General features: G+C 48.3%; 1 protein-coding gene across 1 annotated transcript in view; it reads right to left on the bottom strand.

Moving 5' to 3' along the window:
- Positions 1-23,302, bottom strand: part of TMPRSS3 (transmembrane serine protease 3) — a 232,240-nt gene that overhangs the window by 169,555 nt on the left and 39,383 nt on the right. Inside the window, exon 3 of the mRNA XM_078658856.1 lies at positions 5,600-5,704. Within this exon, the coding sequence (XP_078514982.1) occupies positions 5,600-5,704 (105 nt within the window). The remainder of the gene's footprint in view (positions 1-5,599; positions 5,705-23,302) is intronic.

Here is a 23,302-nt window from a genome sequence, read left to right as displayed (position 1 = left end):
GCAACAGGCGCTGCGACGATCACGGCCTTCGTAGCGGCGGGAATTTCCTCGCACAGTCGGGGATGCGCTCCGCAGCGAGCGATGCAATAACTTTTCAATTGCAAAAGTCTCTCAAGCTTAGTTTCAAGCTTCCCAGCACAGGTACAACTTCCAGAGGCCCCACAACTGGATCAAGCACTCTAGGAAGGACAGAACTCTCTCAGCAGAGTTCAGGGAAGTTGGGGGTGAAGTCCTTTTGTTCCTGGGACTTCAGAACAGGGAGCCAGCTCTTCTCAGGCCCTTGGAGATTCCTTCAAGACAGGGGACACAGCACCACAGCAAAGTCATTCCCCTCTCCTTGCCAGCAAAGCAATAGGTCAGTCCAGCAGAGCAACAGCATGACAGTCTTCCTTCTTCAGTTTCAGCTTTCTCCTTGGCAGAGGTTCCTTCTTGATTCCAGGATGATCTAATTTTCTGTTGTCAGGGGTCCTGTACTTATACCCCTAAAAGTCTTTGGGCCCGATTCACAGAATGAACTTAAGACTCAATCCTAAACTTACTACTATTTTGGTATTCACAGAATGCACTTACTACTTTTGGCATTCACAGATTGAATTTACTACTTATGGTATTCACAGAAGTTTGGATTTTGTCTTCAGTTTGTCTTAAAACTAACTTAAGACAAACTTAAGACAGACTTAAGACAAACTTAAGACAAAATCCTAACTTCTGTGAATACCAAAAGTGGCAAGTTCATTCTGTGAATACCAAAAGTAGTAAGTGCATTCTGTGAAAACCAAAATAGTAGTAAGTTTAGGATTGAGTCTTAAGTTAATTCTGTGAATCGGGCCCTTTGTTCTCTTTGTGCAAGTGGGCCCTGAGCCCGGTCTGAACCAGTTCTGGGTGTTGCTTGAGCACTTTGTTTACTTGGCTTCTCCTTTCCTTTCCGAGTGAGGGGCAGGGTCGTCAGCCGCCCAGCAGGAGGTGGAGCCAGCATTGTGGAGGGAAAGCACAGCCCTGGAGCGCTTTGTGGACATGATTCCTTCTCTCCTTTCACAGTGCAGGGCAGAGACATCAGACGCACCACAGGGGGTGGGGCCAGCACTGTGGGGGGCAAGCAAAGTCCTATTCAGGCCCAGGTGCTAACTCCTACCACCACTCAAGTTGCAAATGTAGTCATTCAGCCTAGGGCTGACTCAGCCAGCCTCCTGGGGAATCCCCAGCCCCTGTCACTCTCAAACCAGACAGTCAATACACAAACAGGCCAAGGCACACAGAAGGGTCAGACAAGAGAACAGCAACTTTCTAAAAGTGCTGTTCTCAAACACAGGATTTAAAAACAACCTTTCCTAAAAGATGCGTTAATAAATTCTGAGTTCAGAGATACTAGACTCTTATGTCCTATCTTGTTCCTATGAGAAGAAATGCTGGTAGCCACTGTAGCCAGCATCCCCCATGTTAATCTATGGAGCAAGATAGCCTTGCAGCAGTGAAAAACGAAAATGGCTGTAATTCACTACCAGAGCATGTCACCTGCACCAGTACATGCTCTACCTTTCACATACACTGCACCCTGCCCAGGGGGGTACCTTGGGCCTTCCATAGGGGTGACCAATGTGCACAAGAAGGGAAGGGTTAGGCCTGGTCAGTGGGGACACTGACCAGGAGGACATGGCAGTTCACCGACTGCACACAGGCACTGCGGTGGCTGGCCTGAGACACCATTTTAGGGCTACTCATGTGGGTGGCACAATCAGTGCTGCAGGCCCACTAGTAGCATTTGTCCTCACCAGCCCTGGCACACTCGGTGCACTTTACTAGGGACTTCTTGGTAATACAAATATGCCAATCATGGATAACCAATTACAATAACAATTTACACAGAGAGCTTTAGCACTGATCAGCAGTGGTAAAGTGTGCAGAGTCCTATTGCCAACAGCCACGGGTCAGGAAAAATAAGGAAGGAAGAAGCAAAAAGTTTGAGGATGACCCTGCAGGAAGGGCCAGTTCCAACAACCCCTTTCAGATAGCGCCCTCCTGATTTCGTCAGCTGAATTCCCAACTCAGTCGCTTTTGTGGTACGATCAAGCAGCTAGGGTATTCCTTAAGATGTGCATTCAGTTGACCTATTGTGAGGGTATTGCGACCCCTGATATCCAATCATATCATGCAGCCTCCCACCTTTTAGTCTTAAACAACTGGTGGTACGGTATTAGCTATGATCCAGAATATCGGGTAGAGAAATGGTTGATGGGGACATGCTACTGCACGGTTGCTATATACGCAGAGGGAGCAACGCAGGCTGCTGCCGGCCACTCGAGTTTTCTTTGGTGTGTGGACCGACTCGCTGCGTAGGGTGGGGTAGTTGCGACGATTGATGAGAGAGACCCCTCTCTGGCAGGTAACCGTGCTGGTAGGATTTATGAAGTGGAACGCCATAGGTGTTTCTACCTTGGGAGATGTTATGCATGGTATCATATTGAAATCGTGTCAAGCCCTTCGACAGGAATACGACATGCCACACACTCAATTTTACAAATATTTACAGCTGAGACATGCCTTATCCCCATATATTGTCCACTTAGATTCACTTCCTGAATTCAACCCTATTGAGGCTAAAGTGTTCCTGGGGGAGTTGGAGAACATAAAACCGCGAAGATTTACCAAACGCTAGCAACAAATCTTTCCCTGACATTGGATCCCCTTCGCAAGAAATAGCAGACGGACTTGGGCGCCCTGGACAGTGACGACTGGCGGGAAGCCCTGGAGTCCCCGAGATATGCAGCGATTGCCTCCTGTCTGAGGCTTACACCGCACCTATTGTGATTTACTGGGTCGGTTTTGGAGGGGGGTTCTTCGTTGTCTATCTGAAGTGCTCGGTTAGGTTATGCCGCATTTGCCAAGGCTTGTTCTCCTTCATATTAAGGATGAAATTAAGAACAACATCTATAAAAGACATTCACTGTTCTTGGTTCGCACCTTGGTGAAGAGGGATATTGCGAAGGCATGGAAGGATCCATTCCCACCCAAAGTGAGCGTCTGGAGGGCGGGTCTTGATTGTTGTATGGGGCACGAACAACCCATTTTTAAAGCGCGGGGTACCCTCTGAAGCACTTTAATATATGGAAATGTTGGGCGGACTTTAGAGGCCTACCACCTCCGCCACACCCTGCCGAAATGAAAAATGTACAGTGTTGCAGTGCGGGGCAGTTTGTATGTATATTTGGATATGATGTGGATGGAAGGGCTGGAGAAACATAACCGGGATATTGATTTGCAGTGTACGGCACAGTGTTGTGTGTTGATTAGGGCTTTGGTTCTTGGGCCCAAATGTTTTACTTTTATCTTGTTTCATAGCACGTATGTAATAGACACCTGCTCAATATTTTATATCTGGATACTGGTATACTGTAACAATTTTGCAAAGTCTGCAATTAATATATCTGTGGACTCAATAAAAAGACAGGAGCTCAGAGAGGCATACCTGGGTCCTGCCACACAGAACTGTATTGCGAAAGTCTTTCATCTGAGTGATATCGGTTTACCTTGCGCCCCCAGATCAACATATGCTTTCCCTATTAAGATGGTTTGTTTCCCTCTTAACCGATGCGGTACTCTGGCCACAAATACAAAACTTTATAAATAATATATCATTGCGACAGAGGGAGCCCAAGAGAATCGTCAAGGGTCAGAACACACTAAAGAAATAAGATTCTCCCAGAGAAGGAATAGGATACTTACAACCCGAAATCATAGAGAAACGTTTACCGCTTAAAACATTAATTCTTAGGTGTAAAATGATCTTATGCACATATTAAAAATTAAAATGGTGTGCAAAAAGGGAATGCAGAAATCGTACCAACTAATATTCCCTGCAATAGAATTAAGCCTAAATCTAACACTCCTGCTCTGAAAACAAACATAGTCTAATGTGTGTTTATTTGCTCCAAAATTATACAGCACTTCGCATAACACGTGTTACACACTAGCACTCCGCAGTAATTTAAAATAAAGGTGTTACAATGACACCGTTTTTTTTTAGTTTAGTTATCGGCAATGCGACGAGCGCAAGGTAAATGGTTTTCTTTATTGTGGTTTGATTTATTTCTTATTTAATTCGCCCCCCTCCCACCCACCCACTATAACACCCACTGCCATTACCTGAACGGGCCGCTCCTGGTTACAAGGAAGGATAAATGGGTGAATTTAAATTAAAACCTTAAGGAGAAGCACAGATATACAGGGCAAACGAGCACCTTTTCCGATTATATTTTAACAACATTTTTAAGAAAACCTAAGAACTGAACATTAGTTCTGTAAATGTGTCCCAGCCCTACACAAATTACACACAAACACCAGAAGCTAGATTAGTTATTTGGAAATTTCTTTCCAAAATATTGTATTGGTGTTTATATAGCGCAAACCTCTGGGTAGCAGCAAGGTTTTGTGCAAGAGAAAAGAGAACAATTCTGGAACTTGTGTCGAAAAGCTGAGCTTTTCCAATATGAAACAAGATAGCCGCGCCAGGATACTATACTATTTAGTAACAGAGCGCGCTACAAAAGCCTCTATAATAATAATAATAAGGTGGACCCAGGATGCTTGACTGGGCTATATAAGGTCATTAGCCTCAGATTGGGTGGTCTGATGTAAATAGTTTGGAAAAGGTCCTTTCGAGCTGTGCCCGGGACCGCTCCAGAATTTTAAATCCAATCAAAGTAAGTAATGGATTTTAAAGATCTGCATGATCCTGTCAATGGCCTTTAACAGCAGAGCTCCCAAAACATCTATCTTAACTAGTCACATCTCACCACACAATCAGAAGCCCAAGGCCACTAATACCGTCTGAATACCTGTTGTTTAAGTAAACACTTTATGAGGTTAGGACTGTGCAATTCCAGGCCCCACCCTCTGGTACTCTTTCTCTTTGATCTTCGTCTGTGAAGACAATGAATTGGATCAGGGTTAATAATGGCTGCTGTAAGCCTATTGTTTTATCGAAAGTTGATACGAGGAAATTGCAGTCACAATTTATGTGCATTTGATGTAAGATATGAATTCATCAAACATAAAAAATGCACTTACTTACCTTCTTTTCCAACATTTAAATGTTTGGCTTTAGTTTCCTTCCTTTTTAGTTTAGAACATTCTGATCCCATTTGGTGGAATGTTCGAATAGCATTACAGTCCTTCTGCTTCGGGTGCAGTGGTTGGTAAAGGGCCTCGCCCTCGTTATAGGCACTTGACTGCTACTCAGGACTATAACTCAGGTTCAGGGCCTTTAAAAACCAGTATAGCCCAGAGCACGAGCTATTATTATTATTATTATTATTATTAATTGAAATTTGTAGAGCGCAACTAAACCCGTAGGCGTATAAGGTTATAAAGTGTTCATTTACTCTAAGAAACAGGAGGTTTGATATTTTCTGGCTGTCACTGGAGGAGAGATAAACCAACCTTGAATTTTGATAAGTGAAAGCAGAGCTGCATATGTGTAAGCTGAATGTCACCCACTCCCAATTACACTTTGCCTAATCAGTCGAAATGTCACTAATTAGGCTGTCTTCCTATGCTGTATCTAGTAGTTTGGAATGCAGCTAAGTTAATGAAGATTACTCACCCCCAAGAGCAATTGCGAGAATTAGCACCATTAAGCAAACAAGGACAACAGCGAGGATTTTTATGGCACAGAGATGTTTCGGTGATGGTTCCTTAGGACTAGTCCCTGAAAAAAAGAGAAACATAATTAAAAGATATGAGAACCTGAAAGAGAGAAGATTCTATGAAGACTTTCACTATTACTTCACTTTCACTATTACTTTTCATTCAAGAAACCAAGTGAAAGCCTCACTGTCGACTCCATCACTATGGCAGAGGAGTGTCGCCCCCCACCCCCAAAACTGTCAGAAAAGGAAAATGAAACTATATTAAACACTCATTTTATTTTTCCTTTTTCCATCGGAGTCTTGGTGGCAGGACCTGGGAGTGATAGGCAATGAGGCGAGAGGCATGTGCACTCCCTTCACTGGCCAGGACAGTTTGGCCGCCCGCCTAAGGCCAGCCAAAATATCATGAGCAGTGAAAGCTCTCTTCAACCCAGCAACACAGCTGGATGGAGAGAGCAGGCACAGACTCACAGTCTGTCCTGGAGCGCATATCAAGGGCACTCAGGCCAAATCCTGAAGCTGCTCTCATGCATGAGAGAAGCTTCAGGATTGGCCGCAGGGCATTCTGGGAGCCTGTGCCACATGGAGAAGAGGAGCAGACGAGCATGACGCTGGTGAATGCAGTTACATTTTTTAAAAATTATTTCAATTTTTTTTTATTTTGCCCCTTCCCTCCCCCGCAAATCCAATGCCCCCTCCCCCCTCGCCCCTACACTCGTCCCCAATGCCAGCCACTACTGGACAGCCCTCAATTGTCTATTTTAAAGTGATTTCCTAAAACACACAGGGCCAGACTTACTAAATACTTGTGTTGTCTTTGCGTCACACAAGTGGTATTTACTAACCCAGCAAGAACCAATTTTCATCTCCTTGAATGACTTTGTAAAGGAATAGAACGCAGTGCGGCCGCTTGTACTGCATCATATTACATTTCGTAGCAGTAGGCCTTCCAAGAGTGAAGCATAGGCATTCCCATGCATCCAGGCTCCATAGTAGTTGCATCGGTACCCTTGTCCCACAACCCTCCACCCAAATGATACACAGACAAGTATGTTGGGAATAAAAAGTTGCAGGTTTATTTGTGATACAAATAACAGAGCGGGTTAACTGACAGGCGACCCCTCCACCCCGCAACCCCTTGTTGCAGGGCGCCTGAAGTAGAGCCAATGAAGCAGACACTAGTGGCCCTGGCCACGTGTCGACCTGGGAGGCAAGCCTCCCACCGATGGACCTATCGTCCACCTGCCCCCCCACCTCTGAACCAGGGAGAGTCAACTCACACCTTGCCCAGCCAGGAGGGGCGTTATTAGCAAACCCCCGGTTGCTCAGGCTTACAACTGCCCTAAGGACTAAGGGGGTGCCGTTGAACCAAGTCCCCAAGAAGGGCCCCTTGGCTTATGTATGACTCAGTATTGTGCCTCTCGCACTGTGGCTTCAGGTCCTGTTCCTGCGCCTGTCCTGCATGGGGGTCGCCTTGTAACTCCTCCTGCAACCTGGAAAACAAAAAACATCATTAATATTCCCCCCTCCCCACTTCCCCCCTTTCAGCGGGTGAGCGGTAGGGAGGGGAGTGAAATTGCGGGCCTCGCGTCCGGCGTCGTGGGGGGAAGTGAGGGGGAAGGAGGGGGCTCGGGGCCTATGTCTGAGGCTGGCGAGGACAGCCTGGAGCGACCGACAGTGGAAGGGGGCAGCAGCAAAGAGGGCGCCAGGGAGGAAGTGCACCCCATATCAGTCCAGGTAAAAAGGGGGGTGGCCTACCCATGTCCGACCCCGCCCCCCACTCCCTCCCCCTGGCGGGCCTGCGGTTTCCTGCGCACTACTACGGGGTTTGCCCTCCTATGGGGTCCCCTGCAGGGACCGCGGGCCTCCCGCATAGTAGTTGCATCGGTACCCTTGTCCCACAACCCTCCACCCAAATGATACACAGACAAGTATGTTGGGAATAAAAAGTTGCAGGTTTATTTGTGATACAAATAACAGAGCGGGTTAACTGACAGGTGACCCCTCCACCCCGCAACCCCTTGTTGCAGGGCGCCTGAAGTAGAGCCAATGAAGCAGACACTAGTGGCCCTGGCCACGTGTCGACCTGGGAGGCAAGCCTCCCACCGATGGACCTATCGTCCACCTGCCCCCCCACCTCTGAACCAGGGAGAGTCAACTCACACCTTGCCCAGCCAGGAGGGGCGTTATTAGCAAACCCCCGGTTGCTCAGGCTTACAACCGCCCTAAGGACTAAGGGGGTGCCGTTGAACCAAGTCCCCAAGAAGGGCCCCTTGGCTTATGTATGACTCAGTATTGTGCCTCTCGCACTGTGGCTTCAGGTCCTGTTCCTGCGCCTGTCCTGCATGGGGGTCGCCTTGTACTTTTCCACAGCCCTGGGCGTGGCACCCGCTGCGCCCAGAGCCCCCACTACCTAGCCTTTAGTTCTCTTCTTTATCTACATCCGGCTCTTTCTAGCGCTTCCCCCAAGTCTAAGAGGAAAATCGCCATCCCAACTTTGGACAAATGCACCCCGTCGGATTCCCAGCAACCAATAGACTTGGCATGCAGCAAGCCATGCCTGATAAAACCTATGCCTCTCTGTTCGCTAAATTTGCGCGTTGACGCGCCTGCGGGTGACTTCTAATGCCTCCCGTGATATTGCACCATGCCAAATTGGTCTGAGGGAAATTTCTGACCAGTAAATGTTGCACTGTCCTAACTCGCCGCTCAGGATGCTCAAGTCTTTCCTCATTGTATCTAACAAACGCCTTTTGCCTAATGCCACCAGGTCGTTCCCCCCCAGGTGCACCACTAGTATGCTTGGCTTCTGCTTGTGTTCCCTCAATAATCTACGCAGCGTCCCTAACAGTGCAACCCAGTGCACCCCGGGAAGCCGAACCATGATATCTTGGTGTTGTTAAACCCGTGCTTCCATGTGTTGGCATTCACCCATCTCGCCAGTCTCGCGACATAGGAGTGCCCCAACACCCATACCTCTTTCCCTGCAATAAAACACAGTGTGTTGTAAAATTGTATTTTATTGACACACTTAAAAGGCACTGCAATGACAAACACACACCACGTGGCTACCGAAATGTGAACCACCATGTTTACTTAGTCATGACTATTATTTATATACATTATTTACACATCATTGACCACCTGTCTGCTCACCGGGAGTATCACGCTCAGAGGTCTGACGTACCTCCTGTAGCAGTTAGAATCCCAGCGACCCACTTTTTTAATTGTTTCGTCAGGGAGGCCTGCCCTGAAAGCCGTGGTGGCTGTGCCTATCCTAAAGGAATGCGTGCTAAACTTGGCCCCCTCTATTTTGTATCCCGCCAGGAATAAGCACCCCTGCATCACATGGTCCACCTGATACTTGGTGACCGGGGAACAATCAGAGTGGATAAGTAGCAGGCCGTCTGACTGGGGGCGGCGGGGCAGGAAAGTGGCCAGCAGAGCCACCAAGCAGTAACTGTCATTCCCCAAGCGCTGTAATGTGATGTTCCTACCCTTGCCTGACTGGTCTGTCTTGGAGGAGTGTAGGAAGATCTCGACTGACTCCGCCGTTGTGCGGATGTCCCTGAACGAGATGGCCCTGGAGTTGGACTCTTTTTTGGACCGTGCCACTAGTTCGCTAATCCTAAAGGCTCCGAAGAATGCTAAGCTAAACGTTACTGCAAAGAGGGCTGCCTCATAAGCGGAGTGTGTAACTGTCGGCAAGGCGTCTATCATGCTCTTCAGGGTGTCATAATCAATGGGGGCCCTCTGATCTGCCATTCTGGGCATCACTCTCGCCCAACCTTTGAGTGCCGCCCTTGTTGTGAACTCTGTCGTGGGGTCCTTCTGACCTGACAGTCGAGCATGGTGCCCAATGGCGGACAAATGCCCCGCCATCCAAGAGTGGCTCTTCCCTTCATCCCTCGCCCAGACCATGAATGCCTGCACTTTTTCAACCTGCCTTGAGTCCTCCCGCTCCCAAGGGCCCATGACCTCGCAGAATGTCCTCACACAAGTTTGGTATCTCCTCATCGTTCTAGGTGCTACTGACATCTCGCCTAGTTCTCTGATGCGCTGCGCCACCGCAGCAGGTGCCATAGCCGAGCCGGGAAAGGCGTCATCTCTTCCCTCGCCCTGGGCCACGCCTCTCGAAACCGCTGCCAATGGAAACGTGAAAGTGCGTCAGCAGCCGTGTTTAAGGCTCCCGGGATGTGCTTAGCTTTGCATTCTACATTGTTGTATAAACACACTTTGACCAGTTCCCTTAATAAACATAACACAAGTGCACAAGACTCCGACTGGGTATTGATGGCTTGGACTACCGCCATATTATCTGACCATAAAACCACTCTTTTCGCAGACAGTAAGGCTGGCCAGAGGTGGAAAGCCACCACAATCGGGAATAGTTCTAAAACTGTTATGTTGGAGGTAATCTTTTTCTTCCTCCAAGCATTGGGCCACTCCGCCGCGCACCAATCTTTGTCCAGAATTGCCCCAAAGCCATCCCTTCCTGACGCGTCAGTAAACAACGTCAGTTCCTGGCTGCTAGTCCAGGGTTCCCTCCATATCACTGATCCGTTGAAATGTTCGAGGAAGTCCCCCCACACCTTAAGGTCTTCTTTGACCCCAAAACTCAACCTCACTTGGTGATGCCTGCGCCTGATCTTCGCTGCTGTCCTGGCCAACCTGTGCGCGAAAGCCCTGCCCGCTGGTATCACTTTTGTAGCGAAGCTTAATCTCCCATGCAGGCTCTGGATATCGTCTAATGATACCTTGTCCTGCCCTAGCACCTGTTTAATTTGAGCCGCTAGCTCTGTGACCTTATCTGCTGGGAGCCTGGCCTCACCTGTTAACGTGTCAATTTCTATCCCTAAGAAGACTAAAGCCTTACCAGGAGCCAGAGGCACTCCAAGATACTTAGTCATTCTTTGAAATTTCGCCAATGCCTCTGCACACTCCTCTGACTCTGCTTCGCCTACAAACAGGAAGTCATCCAGGTAATGGGTGACGCCTCGTACACCTTCCACGCCTTGCAGTACCCATTGTAAGAATGTGCTGAAGGCTTCAAAGAAAGCGCAAGAAATGGAGCAACTCATGGGCATACATCTGTCGTAATAGTACTCATTGCCCAGCCTAAAGCCCAGTAAGTTCTGGCTGCTGGGGTGCACTGGCAATAGCCGGAAAGCAGACTCAATATCCGCCTTTGCTAACCAGGCCCCTTTTCCGGCTCTACGCACGAGGTCCATGGCCACATCGAATGAACAATATGAGACAGAGCATACCCCTTCTTCTAGGTTGTGATTAATTGACTCTCCCTCCGGGTATGACAGGTGGTGGATCAGCCTGAATGATCCAGGCTCTTTCTTTGGTACTATCCCCAGCGGTGATACCACAAAGTTGTCTAGTGGAGGTAGCGGGAAAGGGCCAGCAACCCTCCCCAGCTCGAGTTCCTTGCTAACTTTGGCTCTTACTACCTCAGGGTTGTCCCTAGCCGACTTCAAATTGTCTGCATCTCTGGCGGCAGGGGCTCCTACGTATGGAATAATGAAACCTTCAGCAAAACCCCCCAGGAGCAATCTCCCATCAATTTTGTTGGGGTATTTGTTCAGCAATGGCACCATTCGCTCCAGTTTAATCGGTGAGGGCCCTTTTGCCGCGCCTAACTCTGGCGAATCTGGCAGCAATTCTAGGGAAGCGCAAGCAGTGGGTAGTTTGTTAAGCCGCAGAATGCCGGGGGGGGGGGTGGATGGGCAGGGAGGGGTGCTTGGGCGCGCTAGGGATGCGGGTGAGTTACTTGTGTTACCCACCCCTACCCCCGTGATAGCTACCTTGTCTTTGTCCTTTGTTAGACCTACATGCTCCCACCTGGTGCTGCCCTCCGCAATTGCTACACGTGTGCGTGAATCTGCAGGAACTCCCCCAATGGCAATGTCCACCGTTGAATAGTCTACATGACCCTGGAGATGACCCTGGTAAAGGCTTCCCTCTTCCCCTCTTTTGACCTCTCCCCCTGTGGCCCCCTCGAAAGGGCGGAATCTTATGTTCCTGCTGGGCTGTAGAGCTGTTTTTGTCAATAGGCAACGCTTGGCTTTCCTGTACCTTACTGTTAGTAGTCACCCCTTGGAGCGCCCTGGACCCCATATGGTCCATCCACAGCTGCACCTCTTTATGATCCCAACGCATGTTAGGAGATCTGGACATCTTTTTTCTGAACTCCCTGTCATATTCTAACCAGCCTACACCTCCCCACTTTTTTGCTTCGTTATGTATGAGCCTCCCATACTGTACCAACGCTGGTCCTTGGTCGCTAAACTTCTCCATAATGACCGAGGACAGTATAGCAAAGGCCTCCAACCAATTATCAATACTCTTTTCTGGCCAAGGCTGGAATCTCACTTTCTTTTCGTCTTCTTTCACACCTGCCTTGCGTGCATCTGCCCCCTGCTGACCCAGCATCAGTAAAGAGAAGATATCTAAAAATTCTCGCCTCCATATTAATTCCTTTGCTGCCTGCGGGACTTCCCAAGATAAGCAAGAGCGACCTGATAGTAAGGGGGCGTCGAATTGCACATCATCCTCGCCTGGCAACGCTGGGGCAGGAGGTGGTGGCGTAGAAGCAGGCGTCGCTGTGTTGGAAGGGGGCGCTGGCGCAGCTAGGGGCGGAGCTATCGAGTTTGGTGGCTGCGGTGCCGGGTGCGCAGGCACTGCCGGGGTCGCTGCCGTAATGTGCGGTCCCGGGGGGTCAACAGGAGATGCCGAACCGGTCCCCGGAGGTGCGGGTGAAATGCTGGCTATGCCGGAGCCCTCTTGCCCTCTCCCAGTATCTCCCGATGTATTATGGTCAACGGCACCGGCTCCCCACACATTGGATGGTCGACCCCCCCCCCGCTGGGCCCAGGCATCACACTTTCCCTCATCTCTTTCATGAATATTTCCAGAGTGGACATCATCTTACCCAGATCGCTTCTGGTAGCATATTCCACTGCCGGTGTTAACAGTGCCCTTCTTTTTAGGAGGTGGCGGGAAGTCTTTATTCGTGGGCACCTTAGCTCTTTTGGACGCTCTAACGTGTCCTGTACTACTGGTATCCTCGTCTTCGACTTCAATAATGTCATTGTTCACACATGAATTCGCTGTGTTGCCCTTCAGTAAATTGGTGGCCCACGCCACACCGTTCGTCTCGACTAACTGCAGGAAGATCGCCGCGTGTGCCGCTTGCGCTTCTGTAACGGCCGTCCCTGCTCCTGCAACAGCTGATCTTATTTCTGACATCGTGCCGCTTCCTGCAAAGAAAAACGTCGTGACTACTGGACCTCTCCTAAATATGTATCCTCGACCTTTTTTCGAAATTAACACTCTCATCATCTTTCCAATACTTACTTGAGTTTGAACTGTTAAAACAAAGAGGGGGGGCCACGCTGTTCCTCGAATACGACGCAGCGATGCGATGCCTGTCGGGTGTCCCGGCCCTAAAAATATTGATATAAACACCATTCTCATTAGCCCTAACCTTTGTTCGGTAGCTGGGGGGGCCTGTGGGACCAGGCCGAAGGCACCGGTCCCGGCCGCGACCACCGTCACACAAAACCAGGAGGACCGGACCATGAACACCGGCCCCCTTGGATGAAAATCCCTACCCCTTAGTGGCCCACCCCCCTTGTGGCTCTTACCTTCCGCTTGAGGGGGTGGGGGGGGGGGTGCACTGTACTCCAGTCGCGGTATGTCGCAATCTTTAGTTGCCTGGAATTGGGGGAACACGCAGTTATGACATGCAGCAGGAATATACAATTTAGGTCATCACATTCGTTCCCCTGAAGCACACATATTGGCTGTAATCGGCTTGACTTGAAGTGCGCCTTCCACTAACTCATCCAACCCATTATCTACCGTGCACCGTGTCGATTGCTAGTGCACGTTTAGGAGCATTGACCTTCATGATTTCACTAGGGGGGGGGGGTCCCTGTAATACAAGGTAGTACACAATGTTCCTGACATGGCTGCCACTTGACGCTCTTGGGAGGGGGGTGAGTGGCCTACTGCTAGTGAAAACCATGTAGCGTTATTCTGCGCCCGACACGCGACTTCGTCGGGCCAAACCGGCCCTTCGCCGCCCTTAACCATGCCCCTCCCCTTGAGCGCCTACTACCCAGCGTAATTTCAACCTGATGTAATGACAGTTACATTATCTGTCCATCCTGACCTGTGCAATTGTAGCTTATGACATTAGCATTAGCTGTCCCTCCTGACCTTTGCAATTGTAGCTTATTAATACTGATCCATTAAATAATGGTACCGCCTTACTATGTTATATGCACATAATCTTGTGCGTCGAATATTGTTCCGCATATTGCCTTTGCATGCCCGGTTTAGTGTGTAGTGCACGTGCAAGGAGGCGTGAGCATCATGAAATCAAATAGTGCCCCGCAGTGCAGGGCACCACCCCGCCCGAACCACCAATTGCAGATGAAGCTGCCCTTGCACCCAGCATGCACCGTCTAGTTATCGCGTACCCCGAGTAGGCCTATCGCTCCGGTGTAGAGATCTCCGTACCTTAGCAGCATGGCAAGCCATGCATTTACACCAGTTGTTCACCCTCATCGCCAGGTGTACTCATAACGCTACTACTATAGGCCCGTCGTGCGGTAGAGCAGCAGGCCGCATGACCACGCGGGCGGGCACAATGCTTTGCACCTGATGCCTTTACAAAGAAATGTGCGTTTGTGACCGCAATCGCGCCCGCCCAGCATAGCTTGCAGTAGAGCAGCAGGCCGCATCAAGGAAACGTGCGTTAGTGACTGCAGTCGCGCACGCCCAGCATAGCTTGTTATTCTACCCCTGCGGCTAACCCGTATCTAGCGAGGAGGGTATTATTCACCACACGCATTCACCACACGAACTTGCTCCTTGCGACTGTACCGCACTATCAGCCCTTCGCCGCCATTTGCCGTGCCCCTCCCCTTGCGCGCCTAACACTCGGGGGACGATGCCGCCCTGAAACGGAACATTTAGTGCGGATGCTTGCCGCCATTGATGACCTGACTGCAGCACCCGATCCTGCAAACACTTTGTGTCCATCAGATGAAGTGGATTGAAAGGCCGCCTTACCAGTGAGATCGAATTAATCATTCTAATCATTTGGCCAATGTCGCGCAAAAGAATCGAGGTGCTTCATTTCGAAATGGGGTCACCGAGACACGTTATGCCGATGCTGCAGCCCTGAGGCGGAATAATTCAGAGGATGTCATAAGCAATGGCGGCGGACCCACACGACGATCCCCGCCATTGCAACCTCGCTATTTAGTCATTTAGACAACCCCCCCAACGGCGCCTTTACTCGCCGCCTTTCCCTCCGCCCGAAAACGCCTACAGACCCCACACCACAAAATGGATCGCCGGCCCCCCACACATCACGAAATGAATCACTAGGCTCCCCCGTGGTAAAACCACGGAGCCCTGTCGACTCGGATAGTCCGAGGACGGGGCCCGGGGGGAGGCTTAATGATCCCTTACCTCCGAAATTGGAGTGAAATTGCGGGCCTCGCGTCCAGCGTCGTGGGGGGAAGTGAGGGGGAAGGAGGGGGCTCGGGGCCTATGTCTGAGGCTGGCGAGGACAGCCTGGAGCGACCGACAGTGGAAGGAGGCAGCAGCAAAGAGGGCGCCAGGGAGGAAGTGCACCCCATATCAGTCCAGGGAAAAAGGGGGGTGGCCTACCCATGTCCGACCCCGCCCCCCACTCCCTCCCCCTGGCGGGCCTGCGGTTTCCTGCGCACTACTACGGGGTTTGCCCTCCTATGGGGTCCCCTGCAGGGACCGCGGGCCTCCCGCAGATGTACTAAAATCAGTAAACATGAGATTGAGCCAAAATGGTCCAACACGCCAGAGAGAGACGTAACGAGTAGAAATATCTTTATTTGTCCTCTTTAATTCATCTTTCCACCTGTGCTGTAATTGGAAGCACACATGAAAATAGAAATATGCATCTAAGGACTTTTTTTGTGCAGGAAGGACCTTCCTGCACAAAACAATCCTGCCCCTAACACTGGCAGTCTTGCTCAAAGGTGCAAGAAGGCATGCGTTGGCACTAGGCAGCACATAGTGCACCAGCCCAATGAGAGAGTAGAATTGCTCCATATATTAGTAGATATCGCACATTTCTGCTTTCTCTCTTTCACGTAACGCAGTGCAGAGCAAACGCAATGCAGTGCATGCAGCGAAAGAAGCACAACTCAGCAGCTACCAATACATTGTTAACTTTCTAAATGCATGGAAGCGATACATATGAACATAACACAATACCTAACCTATTAGGAGTTATAGAAAGGAACTAGTAAGAACAGTGCATATTTATCCCACAAATACTAAAACTCCTGATCCACAACTCCAATATCTCCCAGCCATAAACAACTATATAAAAGATACCTAAAGGCCTGTGATGAAACCACCAAAAAGAGTATAGAACCCCAATAGGCATGGTAACTTTCAAAATGACACTAAACAGACTAAAGTATGGATAAAGTGAAATGACGCCAATGAAATGGTTTTCCAGCTGAAGCCAAAGTTGCCAGATCATTCAACAATGATTCCACTTCCGATGTATGCATCATCTTTGGGAGACACAAGATTACTTTTCATGACAATGATCAATGGCTGAAGGGGAATTTACGATTATGGTTTACTAACGAGTGAAAATCTCACCCATCCGTGTAGGAAAGTTAAAGAAAGAGTTGTTTAATTTGTAGTAAAAATCTGCTCTTTGTCAAATCTCTTAATCGAATTCCAGGATAGGGTAAAAAGGCACCCCCCCTTACCTGTGGCAGTCACGGGGCGGTGGCCACACACCACCCCCCCCACCCCCATTTTAGATTCGGGCGCCGCAGGCGGCAAACGCGGAGGCCGCCACGGGAGTCCTAAGGCCGAGCTACACCACTGTTTATAAGGACCTGGATCTTGGAAATCTTATTTTTCTTTGTGTACAATGGAAGGCATTGAACAGAAAAGTTTCGTTGGCTTGTACAGACATCTTTACAATGCCAAAATCTGAGAAATAATAGCCAGTGACAGATTGGTCATGTTTAAATAGCTTAATCATTTTCTTTGTATCAATATGCTTTATTTGACACAGACGTAGCCATAAAAAGATACATAAATATTTAAAAGCATATATAAACACATGCAGAAAAAACAAAGGGGTATATTTACCAGACCTTATCCCCACCACAACTTCACTTTTAGTGACATTGTGGTGGCGATAGGGGCCTCACCTTATTTACAAGGCAGCGTTAAACCACGTTAAAATAAGGCACCCTTTCACGCTATATTTAGCGTGAAAGGGGAGGGCAATGGGTGTTGCGGTGGGCATTCCACCGCAACACCCATTGATTTTGATGCTGCCTCCTATTTACAAGGTGGTACAAAAGTGGGTGGTGATGGACGGAGCATCTGAACCAATCAAACACTTACACCCAGTCAACAGATCTGGGTTTAATCCATCACCGTTCTTTAGCCCACTCTGCCACCCCAGTTCAGACATGGCCATATGCAAATCAGTCCGACCCTGTGCCTCATGGGAACAGTCCAGCCCGAACTGCCAAGCCATGCCTTCCCTGGACCAGAAAGAAGCTTCCGAGGACCGGTTTCTGGCATTTCAGCCGTCTTCAGCCCGGCTTGCTTGAATCCAGTGGCAAAGTGAGCAAGGGACTCACGTCTGAGCATACCCTGCCAACTTATGGCGAACAAAGCGGTACAAAAGGGAGTGGTGATGGACGGAGCATCTGAACCAATCAAACACTCACACCCAGTCAACAGATCTAGGTTTAATCCATTGCCGTTCTTTAGCCCACTCTGCCACCCATCAAAGAATGGTGATGGATTAAACCCAGATCAGTTGACTGGGGGTGAGTGTTTGTATTGTCAACGCTCCGTCCATCATCACCTTTGGTTTTTCTTTGTTCGCCCTAAGTTGGCAGGGTAAGCTCAGACGTGAGTCCCTTGCTCACTTTGCCACTGGAGTCAAGCAAGCCCGGCTGAAGACGGCTGTATTGCCAGAAACCGGTCCTGGGAAGTTGATTCCGGTCCAGGGAAGACATGGCTTGGCAGTTCGGGCTGGACTGTTCCCATGAGGCACCGAGTCAGACTGATTTGCATATGGCCATGTCTGAACAGGGGTGGCAGAGTGAGCTAAAGAACGGTGATGGATTAAACCCAGATCAGTTGACTGGGGGTGAGTGTTTGTATTGTCAACGCTCCGTCCATCATCACCTTTGGTTTTTCTTTGTTCGCCCTAAGTTGGCAGGGTATGCTCAGACTTGAGTCCCTTGCTCACTTTGCCACTGGAGTCAAGCAAGCCCGGCTGAAGACGGCTGTATTGCCAGAAACCGGTCCTGGGAAGCTTGATTCCGGTCCAGGGAAGACATGGCTTGGCAGTTCGGGCTGGACTGTTCCCATGAGGCACAGGGTCAGACTGATTTGCATATGGCCATGTCTGAACTGGGGTGGCAGAGTGAGCTAAAGAACGGTGATGGATTAAACCCAGATCAGTTGCCTGGGGGTGAGTGTTTGTATTGTCAACGCTCCGTCCATCATCACCTTTGGTTTTTCCTATTTACAAGGGCAGCGTAAATAGGAGGCAGTGCCAAAATTAAGCCCAGAGAAAACCTGGTCTTAAACAGGCGAAACAAGGAGAAATGCTATATTTCTACTCGTTTTTGCTGTTTTCATGTGTGCTGCCCTGTGCAGAAACAGCAAATTGCTTATGATGGTTTACGTGCAGGAAGGTCCCCCTTCCTGAACAATAACAATTATTATAAAGAATTACGTTTTGCAACTTCTATGTGTGCTGCATTAAGCAACACACATAGAAGTTACAAACTGCATTTAAAGATTGTTTCTGTGCAGGAAGGGCGACCTTCCTGCACAGAATCAATCTTCCCCTCAACCCAGGCCTGCGTTGGGGATAGGCAGCTAAAGTTAGCGCCAGCGCACGGGGAAAAGCAGGGCTGCACCGCATTCTAGTAAATATGGTGCAGCCCCAGCGTTTCTAAAGTGACAAAGTGTGTTGTTAGCCTTCTTGGCTTAACGACACGCTTCTCCACTTTATTGTACATATACCCCAAAGTGTTTTATATATTTATGTGTGTATGTTTTTATTTATTTATGTATCTTTATGGCTACTTCAGTGCCAAATAAAGCATATTGATATTGATTTTCTTTGTAGCAAGGTCTAGGTTAGCACGCACTACTGAATCAATGTTACTAATTATTAATAAATTCCTAGATATTTAACCTTGGTTCAGAGCTCAGGAGAGCTGCAATCAAGCCTCCAATTCGTAATTATCAAAGTATAGCTACTCTTATCAAAGCATGATCATGTATTCCTATGTATCTTACACTATTGTAGTTTTATATCTGCATGAAAAAGAGCGCAGTGATATAGCGTATAAACAAATATGGATGCTGTTTCTCATTGGTTATGGTATTCAAATATGCTTGCTAAATGCCTTTGCCCTAGTAGTTCTGGAAACCATATTATTCAAGATTGTACATTTGAACATTTTTACAAAGTTTAACATCGTTTTCAGTTCTAACAAATGGAATATATTTGTATATATACCTGCAAGGTTGGGGCCACGGTTCCATAAGAGGAAATTCTGCTGAGTAAGTCACAAAAGTGATATCCATTAATTTTACGACTCTGAGTCCTCAAATTGCAGGCTTAAGTCTACTGACCAGGCATTACAAATGCAATCCAATCACAAGCTGGGTTGACCAGACTTCAGTAGTTTAGTAAACCGGCAAGCAGAAAAAGTATCTCCCCTATGATTACCAGGGGGAGGAGACAGAATATTCAAGTTCACCCACTGGCTAGGTTGCACGGAAAGAGTCAAGTGGAGAAGATCTTCTCTACCTGATAAATTATGCTGCATAATTTCATTATATATAAACCACACTAAGGAGTTCATTAGTATGGCGGGTGGATCGGCACTGCGATCCGCCCGCCATACAACACCGCCCGAATGCCAATTACCCTCGCCATATCAGTATGGCGGGGGTACCGCGGCGAACGGGAAGACCGCCCGCCGCTTTTCCGCCCGGTCAACGAGTCGACTGGGCGGAAAAGTGTTTAATATGGTGACGGTGTCTGATAGACACCGCCATCCATATTATCATGCAGGCAGAGAGCATCCTTTCCGTTGCGGCAATGGCATGCGGGATTCTCAATTGGGAGCCCGGTGCAGGCCCCCAGGAAGTTGGAGGGGTTGGAGGTACACATGAGGGGTACCTATAGTACCCCCTGCATTTGCAGGCACAATGCGGCAGGCACCGCGCGGTGCCTGCCACTTTGTGCATGCAAATGAACAACATGCATTTTCTCCATTACGGCGGGTGCTGCTGAAAGAACCGCCCACCGCAATGTTGAAAATGCAGGATGCGCCCGCAAGTGTGGCCGGCGCATCCTAATCTCCCGCGCGGGACTGCCGCACATACGGCGGGCGGTCCCGTTTTCTGTCAGGATGGCGGGCGGACTTTTCCTAATGATACCCCAAATATACAATTTCCATTATAGAGCCTTTCCATTGTCCAGGATATTGGGATTTCACCACAAAGAAGATTCTGCATGCAAAAGCCCATCATCACCAACCAATAGAATAGAAGCTTGGGCATTACCTATGGATTCCACTAGCTTGTCACAGAAACATCATGGACAACAGAGTGGATGTAGGGATAGATCATTTCTTAGTCTAAAATCAAAAAAAGCTGTCATGCCTGCATTCAGGGAATAGCCATGCGTATATGGGTGCCTAGTACCCTTTAATTCCCATGCCACATATAACCTAGTAGCCAAGGTACAGAGAGATACAGTAATTTATTAATTTAGTATGGGCAGACATTTAGACTGAAAATTCCTTTCCCAAATCCAACAGCTTGTTGTGAACCTATATTGCTTACACTGTAAAATGTGCTGACAGAAGAATCAATGTAACAAAAAGAGTAAAAATTATAAACTGTATGTGACGAGGTATGATGTACTGTGGACTAGTGTGGTGTAGCATTAGTTGCTGCCTCAGTAACTAGAGAACCAGAGAATTACTGATGAATTAGGCAATCAAAATGCTAAAGTCCATGATTAGAGTATGGCAGACCAGGTGAGTTTACCAGAAAGTTGCTGACAATAACGCACTGTTAATATGGTGGATGGGATATCAGCCTCTCTTTTGCCAAACTTTAACTAACACTACCAATGCTAAACAGCCTATAATAATAGAATAGAATATAACATAATAATAGATTAATAAATTAGAATATAAATTAGCTGATGGTGTGTGCTACTAATAATGGTACAATAGCTAATCTCTCTAGGACATGCATGGAGTTGTCCTGCTTCACAAAGTGCCAATCACAAAGTCTACAACATTGCATAAAGAACTTTAGAATAGCCAGGACAAATCTTCAGTATAAGGTAGTAAATGTCCTAAGACATTCCTAAGAACTGGATCCAAATGGTTATTTTTCCCTGAATCAGCTTTCACCCACATAACAATATTTCTGAGATAACTACAGATGATGGTGGCCAAATTGAAATAGCATTTACCATAAGTACAAACACCTACAGTACAGTAGGTGGATCATTTATAGTGAATATCTTTTGTGTATTGTGCATGACGTTGTGCCTAATATAGTTTGTATGAAGAGGAATTGATAGCTGTTATAGGATGTTAGATTGATTTTTGTTGTTGTCATTGTTGCGCTGTCGGAGAGAAATGCAAGAGGTAGGAGTGCAGCCATGATGGTGAGAGTTTATTGCTGAACTGTTGTAGAATGTGCTATGGTGCTGGTACTACTGTGGAGGGAGGAAAGTTGTACAGTAATCTGAGGCAGACAATGAGGTCAAGGGGGCTGATAAGGAGGTGGTGGTGCGTTGTACTGCAGTGATTTGGGGACATGGTAAGGTTGTATAGTATGCGTCTGAGGATGACTAGGGTGGTAATGTGGTCCTGTGGGGAGGGTGGAATAATCCTGGGGTTTTAGTATGTTGGTGGTTTGTGATACTGAAATGGTGGGAGTTAGTATTGAGGAGTTTGAAGGTGAAGTTGTGGGGGTGATAGTTTGATGCTAGAGGGTGTAAGTGATATCTGTGTTGTGTGGTGGAACTGTGTGATGCTGTCTTGGAAAATCCATTCTCTGTGTTTTAGTGAGATGCTGAAGTGTCATAGCGAGGTGCTTGAGAATCGCAGTGAGGTGTTGGGTTTTGTAGTAGAGCTTTGCAGAGTTTGTGCTGAGTCTGTGGAAAACAGAAGAGCGACTGCACCTGCTGAACCAAAGGAATAGATCTCTGAAGAAGGACTGATCTTGCAGTTTTATCTAGGGAGAGAACCCCCCGCCCAATGGATGGATCTGCTCCTGCTTGAACCAAGGAAAGAATATTGGACTCCAAGGGTTGGTTGGCTAGCCTCCTGCAAGCTCCAAAAATACAAAAGCTGTAAGAAGCCTGCAACAAAGAAGAGCCCGGCTGCCCAGTTCCAACTGATTTGCCCTGGCCCCTGCTGTTGTTTTCTGAGAAATTAGGTCCTAACTCACAAAGTGGTGCTCAAAAGGTTTTGGGCCCTTGGATGGTCTTGGAGTTTACTCTTTCCCCCTCAAGATTGCAAAAGTGGATACTAAAAACGTTTTCTGAACTTTTCATTGTTGGAAAGTGGATTATAGCGATAAGTAGTGACTTACCACTAGTAATAAGGCCACAAACACAATAAAAGAATCAGTCAAGGTCTCAATAAATTATTCCCTTGCTCAACCCTTGGTAGCTGGCAAGGAGCAGGCAGGCGTAACTTAGGAGACAGCTGTGTTAGACCTAGATCTGTTGACTGGGTGTGAGTGTTTGATTGGTTCAGATGCTCCGTCCATCACCACCCCCTTTTGTACCGCTTTGTTCGCCCTAAGTTGGCAGGGTAAGCTCAGACGTGAGTCCCTTGCTCACTTTGCCACTGGAGTCAAGCAAGCCTGGCTGAAGACGGCTGTATTGCCAGAAACCGGTCCTGGGAAGCTTGATTCCGGTCCAGGGAAGACATGGCTTGGCAGTTCGGGCTGGACTGTTCCCATGAGGCACCGAGTCAGACTGATTTGCATATGGCCATGTCTGAACAGGGGTGGCAGAGTGAGCTAAAGAACGGTGATGGATTCAACCCAGATCAGTTGACTGGGGGTGAGTGTTTGTATTGTCAACGCTCCGTCCATCATCACCTTTGGTTTTTCTTTGTTCGCCCTAAGTTGGCAGGGTATGCTCAGACGTGAGTCCCTTGCTCACTTTGCCACTGGAGTCAAGCAAGCCCGGCTGAAGACGGCTGTATTGCCAGAAACCGGTCCTGGGAAGCTTGATTCCGGTCCAGGGAAGACATGGCTTGGCAGTTCGGGCTGGACTGTTCCCATGAGGCACAGGGTCAGACTGATTTGCATATGGCCATGTCTGAACTGGGGTGGCAGAGTGAGCTAAAGAACGGTGATGGATTAAACCCAGATCAGTTGCCTGGGGGTGAGTGTTTGTATTGTCAACGCTCCGTCCATCATCACCTTTGGTTTTTCCTATTTACAAGGGCAGCGTAAATAGGAGGCAGTGCCAAAATTAAGCCCAGAGAAAACCTGGTCTTAAACAGGCGAAACAAGGAGAAATGCTATATTTC

Source organism: Lissotriton helveticus, chromosome 8 (genome assembly GCF_964261635.1).
Source record: "Lissotriton helveticus chromosome 8, aLisHel1.1, whole genome shotgun sequence".
Taxonomy (NCBI): Eukaryota; Metazoa; Chordata; class Amphibia; order Caudata; family Salamandridae; genus Lissotriton; species Lissotriton helveticus.
Note: the sequence above shows the minus strand (reverse complement) of the source record. Positions and strands in the feature narration are given on the sequence as shown.